At 38.2% G+C, this 8375-nt stretch overlaps 1 protein-coding gene across 1 annotated transcript; it reads left to right on the forward strand.

The window, feature by feature from the left end:
- The first annotated feature begins 370 nt into the window (after positions 1-370).
- On the forward strand, positions 371-1938 carry LOC143850634 (protein FAR1-RELATED SEQUENCE 7-like). The gene is made up of 3 exons (XM_077359858.1): positions 371-979; positions 1091-1401; positions 1521-1938. Exons 1-3 carry the CDS (start codon positions 371-373, stop codon positions 1936-1938), a joined length of 1338 nt encoding a protein of 445 aa, XP_077215973.1.
- Positions 1939-8375: the final 6437 nt, after the last annotated feature.

Genomic DNA, 8375 nt, shown 5'->3' on the forward strand with positions numbered 1-8375 from the left:
TAGAGCAGGGATCAAAAGCAGTAAAGCTAAAAATGTGGTGGTTGATAGAGTTGTGAAGCCACGTCGGACTGTCAGGGAGGGTTGTAAAGTGAAAATGGATATCTCATTAATTGATGGGAAGTGGAAAGTTAAAGCTTTTGACGATGTACATTGTCATGAGCTTACTTCTCCACTGAAACGACAAATGCATCATTCGCATAACAAATTTATCAAGACTCAGGTAGTTAAGAATTTGATGGACGACCTGAGTACAGCCTAAATCCATCCTGCTAATATTGCGAAGGCCATTAATGTTTCATATAAAGGATCAGGTAGTTATATAACGACAAATCAGGTGGTTTGCCATTTGAGAAAACAGAGGGTGAATAATATGGGGCAAGAAGGCGTTTTGGTAGCACAGAAATTCCAAGCGAAACAATCAGAGGACCCAAACTTTTTTTTCAAAATGGAGTTGGATATTAATGGTAACTTGCGATCAACGTTTTGGGCCGATTCACGAGCTAGAGATGCATATCTAACCTTTAGTGATGTCATTGTGTTTGATGTAACGTATAGGACGAACAGGTTTATAATGCCTTTTGCACCATTTACTGGAGGAAATCACCACAGGCAGAGCACCTTATTTGGATGTGCGCTAATAGCAGACGAAACAGAAGAGACATTTACATGGCTATTTGAGCAGTGGTTGGACTGCATGTTCGGGAGAGCTCCTGGTTGTATCATCACAGATATGGATGGGGCGATGCGAAATGCTATCAGAACCGTCTTTCCAAATACGCGTCACAGATTTTGCTCTTGGCACATCAGTAATCATTTACTTGAGCATGTTCCATTAATGCGAGATCCCACTAGTGAATTTCCCAAGGATTACATGAAATGGTTTTACACGAGACAAAAGGAAGACTGTGAGGTAGCATGGGAAAATTTGATTCAGAAATATCATATTGAGGAAAACAGATGGTTAGCAAAAATGTGGGATGTACGGACCCACTGGGTGCCAGCATATTTCAGGGACACATTCATTGCTGGCATGACATCCAGTGCGCGCAGTGAAAGCATCAATTCTTTCTTTGATTGATATGTCAATCAGAACACAAGCTTAAAAGAATTCGTAGAGCAATATGATAGGGCACTTATTGAACGTCGTAAAGCGGAGTCCCAAGAAGATTTCAAGTCTAAAACAACGAAGCCTGTACTTGTTTCAAGGAGCAAATTGGAAGAAGAAGCTAGTAAGTCTTATACGAAGACAATGTTTGACATATTTCAGGCAGAATTTAAGGATAGTATTGACTGTTATCATGAGAAGGTGGAAAAGAGTGGCATCGTGGCAGTATACAAAGTTGGATTAAGTGTTGATGAGAAGTGGAAATGGTGCAAAGTTGTGTACGATGAATCTGAAGGGTAAAGGCAACATGTGAGTGCGCGATGTTCGAGACGAAAGGAATTTTATGCAAACACATACTCCGCATTATGTCCAAGAAGCAATTGATGAGCATTCCCCAACAATATATCTTAAATAGATGGACAACTGGGGTTAGATATCGTGTGGATAGTGGAGTGTTTATGAGAGAGTTGGATAATAATGACGTATCTCCACTTCACAGATGGTGCCTAATAACAAAGTTTCAAACACTTCTAGATAGGTTTAAAGATAATAACACTCTTTTCAAGAAGGTGAATGAAACCCTTGATGCTTGGTTGTTGGACTCTGAGAAGGAGATGAGAGACAAGGAAGTTGATTTGGCAAACAGTGGGAGCGAAGTAGTAACCAACTTTGTTAGCCAAGGAGTTGAGATTTCTATTTGCGACCCCCAACCTATAAGAACCAAGGGCCGTCCAAAGGTTGCTACCCGGTTCAAATCCCCGATAGAAAAGTCCCAATCCCAACCAAAGCAGATACGAAGGTGTAAGAATGTGGAGAAATTGGCCATTACATGACAACATGTGGACAAGAAAATAAAAAGAAACAGAAGGTTTGGATTTCTTATGTCAACCTCTTCAATTTCTTATTCTTACTAATTGTCTTTATCAATGTTGTAATTTTTTCATTTTTCTTGCTTCGAAATAGATGACTTTAAGGGATGAGCAAGAGGATGACGAACATGAAGAGTCAATGCACGTGGATATTGCTTCGTGATTTTGCAGATTCGCGTAGGTATGTGGTAGCTTGTTTCGGTAATAGAATAATTGTTTATTGCTTCAATAGCCTATGTATATGAAATTTTGTTGATAAGGCAATGATAATTTGCAGGGAATTTTGTTGAGAAGGCAATGGTGAAGTTCACTTCCACATCGCATTAGTTATTGCCATCCTATTTTTTGTCTGTTTGAAGATGGGATCCTTTTTATCTTATCAAGATTGCTGGTCTGTATGCAAGTAAAAATCCTGCTGTGACAAGGGTGTGATAAATGGAAAAATTCACATGGTTGTGATATTTTGATGTTGATGGTTATTCTACTTGACTTTTGGTTGAGATGATTGATCCCACTTGTGTTGGCAAAGCCAGTACAGATGTTTAGAATTGGGTTTTTAATGCTCTTTCCTTTCTTAAAATTTCCAGTCTTTTTTATAGCTCTAGCAAGATCGGAACAGTTCTCACTCTGAATGGAATGAAAATCAGTTAATTGCCTTTTACACTGGAGGGCAGGGCTATCCCGAGTAAAAACGGGGATAGCCAATCGAGAGTCCCTAGGGATCACATTGTACCATTCCTTTGATACACCCTTAAATCTAATAAGAAGAGACTTGGCACCCAATCGAGCAAGAATCTCCATCAACATATCTTCACCGAAATTCATCTTCATGCTGCGAGGAGTAAAATTAACTATGTCAGTATCTAGAACATATATAATCTCGTTACAACACCAATTTGAACTAATGTTATTACTTATAATTTTGACTTCTATGTGAAACTGAGAACTTCTTAATACTTGATTCAATTATGTAAGAGTCTCTATTAACTTTTTTGGTTGTGAGTGAGGCTAAAGTTTCTATTAGCTACTAATAATATAAAGGGTTATGTAGGGTTTTTGGTTAAGCAAGAAACTACAAAAAACTGATGTAGTTTCGTTTAAGAAGAAACATACCACAGTTTGTGTGTAGTTTGGTTAAACTGAAACTTTCAAAACTAGTAAATCAGAAAACATGCGGCTGAAGGGTTGGAAAAACTAAGTACCTTAAACCAGATAACAATTAGATTTTGGCCACAAAGAAGATGAAAAACTAGAAACCCAATCTGTTTATGCTTGTGATACCAAAAAAGGATACCAAGACACAAGCACTGTTGTGTACAAACAGAATTTTATTCATCAAACGTCATTCTCTATTTGCAAACTTGAGTTTTTATATCCAAACTCTTAGACTAAAATTTCTAAAAAAAAATATACAAGTTCTAAACTTTAGGCCTTGGGCTAAAATTTCTCATGAAAACTTTCCTAAACAACAGTATCCTAGATCACTTACTAACGGATAGACACAAAAAGAAACAAGATAAACAACCCCACACCTCCAACTAAACAACACTGCCCTAGATCATTAAGTAACAGAGACACAAAAAGGATCAAGATAAACAACCCAACAACTGCAACTTTAATCCATTGAAGTTGGTTCTCAAAAACTTGGAAGCGTTTGCCTCCATGCACCTTCAATTCATTTGCATGCACCTTCAATCCGTCGAAGCGTTTGCCTGATTGCACCTTCAATTCGTATAATAAATTTACCAATGTGCCCATGTCATTCTTCAATTCGGCTATTTCATTCTTCAATTTGGCTATATCATCCCTATTCGAACCAACTTCATTGTCATCCATATCTTCTTTGCACCAACGGAAATAATTGCACTTCTTTGTACTTCCTTCCTGCGTGTTTTATAAGAGTTAGGAATTTGAAACTTCACATACTAGTAAAAATTAGAATTATTCACTGCTTACTTACACAGAAGAAGGCACAAGCGTAAAACAGGCGGCCTCTATTGCCATTCTCATTCGTCTGCGTTATTTGGATAGAAGCTTTCTTCTCACATTTACAATTTCTTGTAGCAATTCTGATACCACGTCTGCTAGAACTACTATTGCGAGAGGATGCCATTAATTGAGTCTCTCTGAATCTGCATAAAACCAATGGAAATATAATATGAACTACAAATAACATCAGACACAGACACAGAAGAAAAAAAATCACAAAATCCCACAAACCCTAAATCCCACAAAAAAAATCACTAAATCCCACAAATTCCTCATCACCATTGAAGCTGCTCGTATGGCCATTATTGTTTGAAGGAAAAATTATTAAAAAAATCAAACCTTCCTTTTTCCTTAAACCAAAGTAGTAATCATAAGAATGACAAGAAAAGGATGACATGGCATAGTTTCAGCCCATTTCAGATCATTTAAGAAAAATAATAATAACTGTAAAACTACTTAAAATCACCACATTCACATTTTCCTCAAAAGACAAAAAACAAAGAAAAAAAACAGAAAATTTGGACAAAAAATTCAACAGATCAATACCAAATCATCCAACAATTTTAAAAATATATACCAACCAAAAAAAAAGAAAAAAGAGAGAGATCAGAAATTGGTTATATATGATTACTCGATCGACCTTGTATTCCCCATGACGAAACTTCTCTTCCTTGCCATGGCCTAGTAACTTCCTCCAAGTCAAGGATATAAATAAAGAACCATTGCAAGAAGAGGTCTATAGAGCAGATACTACCCAATAGAAAATGAAAAGAGTACATCTAGTCAAACATGAAAGAAAACATTATAAAAAATTTCATAACAAAATAAATTTCTTCAAAAATTATATTACATCCAATTCAATCGGAGCCAGATAACAAAGGCCTGTTCGCAAAGAAGCCTTTCAGCTCCTGCTAGAGAAAATATAAAGTCATCAATTCATCCATCCATAGCAGAACCAGTTGTCTGAAAGAATTGGGAATTGGATAAAATTCAATTGACAGACCTTAACAAACTCGAAGACTACAAGACTCGGCCCAGCCCATTACTGGGCCTATGCACGTGAGACCCATATCAAGTACCCATCTGAATCACACTGAAACTCAAACCTAATATCAAATCCAAACATTATAAACCTGACCATCCATCCATAATTCATTTATACACAACGAAAGATAATGCATTAAAATTCCTTCTTCTAAATACTCCTATTTTATTCATCCACATCCCAAAAACACAAGACAGAAAACACAAAACTATAAAACCCATTCTTCTAAAGGCTACTTATTTATTCATCCACAACCCAAAAACACTAGACAAAGAAGACAGAAAACAACAAGAAAGTGAGCTTGTGTAGAACTTACAGAGAGAGGGGGGAAATAACCAGAAAATCTTAAAAATCCATCACCGTTTTTGTTGCCCTAGAAAAATAAATAAAAATGGAACAGTTAAAACCCTAGAAACAAAAAAAACCTAAATGAAACCCCTAGAAGAGGGAAAAAAAATGAAATATAGAACTTACCTGGGGAGGAGAACGACGCCTGGTTCGTTGGAGGAGACCACACCGTGCGGAGATGGCAGATTTCACCGTCGAGAAGGAAGGGGAGGGCGGATTTTGGGCGCGTCTACGGAGATGGCACCGTGCGGGGATAGCATCTGTCGAGAAAGAGAGGGAGAACGTCGATGGCTACGGAGATGGCACCGTGCGGAGAGAGGGAGATTTCTCCGTCGGAGATGGCCTCTGGTTTTGGGTGAGAATGAGCGAATGAGAGAGAACGTCGAATGGGTTTTTCTTTTTTGTTTCTGAAAAGGTGAGAGAATGGCCAGGATCGTTTCTAATCAACGGTTATTACGCGACTGCGCATAGAAGCTATATGAGCGACCGCTCACCATCACTTTCCCCATATATATATATATATAATGTGTGAGGAAAGTGAAGCTACACACTCGTGTAGCTAACTTAGCTACACCGACGGCTTAAAATACAGTGGGCCCACATTGTTTGGGTGATCCAAACCAGTCATTTGATAGGCCCTCACATTGATAGGGTGTGCCCAAAAAATTGGCTCCATAGTATCATCCCAACCCTTCAAACTGTGGAGGCAAAAATGGACAGATTTGTGAAGGTTTTTACACGTCCATTTTTTCCTTCACAAATCGTAGGGTTGGGATGATCCTATGGAGTTGATTATATGGGCACAAACTATCTATCTGAGGGGCCCTCAAATGAATGGTTTGCATCACCCAAACAATGTGGGCTCCACTGTATTTTAAGCACGAGTGTGTAGCTACACTTTTCTCTTTCTCTCTGTGTGTGTGTGTGTGTGTATATATATATATATATATATATATATATATAGGTTGATGTTTCTAGTCGGCCGACTAGAAAAGTTTTCTCGCCCGTCCGCCAAAAAATCAGTGTGGGCCCATAGTTTTTGTGTGATCCAAAGCATTCATTTAATAGGCCTTGACATGGATAGGGTGTGCCCAAAAAATCAGCTCCATAGGATCATCCCAACCCTACGATTTGTGGAGGTTAAAATGGATGGGTATAAAACTTCACTAATTTGTCCAAATTTTAGTTCCACAAATCGAAGGGTTAAGATGATCCTATGGAACTGATTTTTTGGGTACACTCTATCTATGTCAGGGCCTATCAAATGAATGCTTTGGATCATCCAAACATTGTGGGCCCACTGTGTTTTGGGTCGGCGGACTAGAGAAGGTTCTCTAGTCGGCTGACTAGAGACACTTTTCTCATATATATATATATATATACACACACACACACACACTAAGCAGCTAACTTTCCACTGTCATTCGCCTTTTTTTCAAGAATATTTTTTTGGAAAAGGTTTTCTCCTAGAAAGTCGGTTCTCAACCGCTAACTTTTAATCTCCCGCCTATTTGTCATCCCCTACTAATTCATCGGCTAACATTTATCCTTTACTAATTCAATTTTGATTTGAACAAATTTTGCCGATGATATGCTCCCTATTAATTCGGCTTTTCCAACTACCTAACGTTAGAGGGAAGAAATATTCCCACTAACAGTCACCCCCTACTAAATCGGGGCTATAATTTATCCCTTACTAATTCAATTTTGATTTTCAATTTCCTAAAGATTTTGCCGCCGACATGCCATTATCCTCTATTAATCTGGCTTTTCCAATAACATTCAACCATTTCAATAGCGCCTCCTCCGCTGGACGTTTTCCTTGAAGCAACAGGACAATGGTCCATGGGCCTAAGCTTGACCTGAAAAAGGTGTTCTATATTTTCTTTTGAGTTTGCCATTCACCTTTTTTTTTTCTTTCATGTATTATTTCTTCCTTTTGGATTTTCATTTCTTCGTAGATTTTATGGGTTTGCATTTTTTTAATAAGAATCCAATGATGGAAGACAGGAAGAGCGTGGAGGAAGGGGGTGGACAAAAGCGAAGGATGAGTTGCAGTTTTACAAGATAAAAAAAGGACGAAAATCCTCATAACCTTTCCTAATGAAAAGGATGGAGAATGCATAAACTCATGGGGCGATTCAAGTCCACGTGTGAGGAGACCGACGGATTAAGGGGAGAGAGTGTTTTGCACTTAGGTGAGACCCAAAGCCTATTTACAGAGGAGAACTCAACCTTCTAGGAGATTCCTAAGTTGCCCATGTCCTGCCATCCCAGTTCCTATATGATACACAAATTAAACATTTCCCATAAGGTGCACAAATTAAACATTTATTTTCCGTGGGGTGGCCGTTGCATGAGAGAGCAGCCACCTCAGATGAGTAAATGAATATGACAAAATCTGTTCCCACGTTGTGGGCCTCATTGTTTTACACCCATGCTATTCATGGGTGTAAAATAGTGGAACCCACGTCATCAAAAAATGTGATGCAAATTAGTGGGTCCTAACTAAGAATAATTTTAATTTTTTTTTAAAATCTATAAACTAAGTTTGTTGGGGTGGTTCCTATAGCATGGGCTCATAAACTAAGTTTCTTTTCCTGCAACATTTTTGACACATTTGTAATGAATCATTTACTTTTTGGTCGCCCCATGCATCGCATGGGTTGTCCCACTAGTATATATATATATATATATATATATATATATATATATATATATAGAGAGAGAGAAAAGTGAAGCTACCCGGTCGTGTAGCCAAGTTAGCTACACCACAACGCTTAGTTAGTGTGGGCCGTCCGATGAAACCTATCTCAGCCTTTAATTTAAAAATAAATAAAAGCGCTAGAAAACGAAGAGCAAGAGGAAAACCCAAACCCACCCTTTTTTCTCCACCGTACGACAGAAATAACGAAGGAGAAAACGAAGAGCAAGAGGAAAACCCAAACCCACCCTTTTTTCTCCACCGTCCGACAGAAATAACGAAAGAGAAACCGAAGAGCAAGAGGAAAACCCAAAC

The sequence above is a fragment of the Tasmannia lanceolata genome, unplaced genomic scaffold (genome assembly GCF_043159265.1).
Source record: "Tasmannia lanceolata isolate RefF3 unplaced genomic scaffold, GAP_Taslan_0.1 ptg000018l, whole genome shotgun sequence".
In the NCBI taxonomy this organism is placed as follows: domain Eukaryota; kingdom Viridiplantae; phylum Streptophyta; class Magnoliopsida; order Canellales; family Winteraceae; genus Tasmannia; species Tasmannia lanceolata.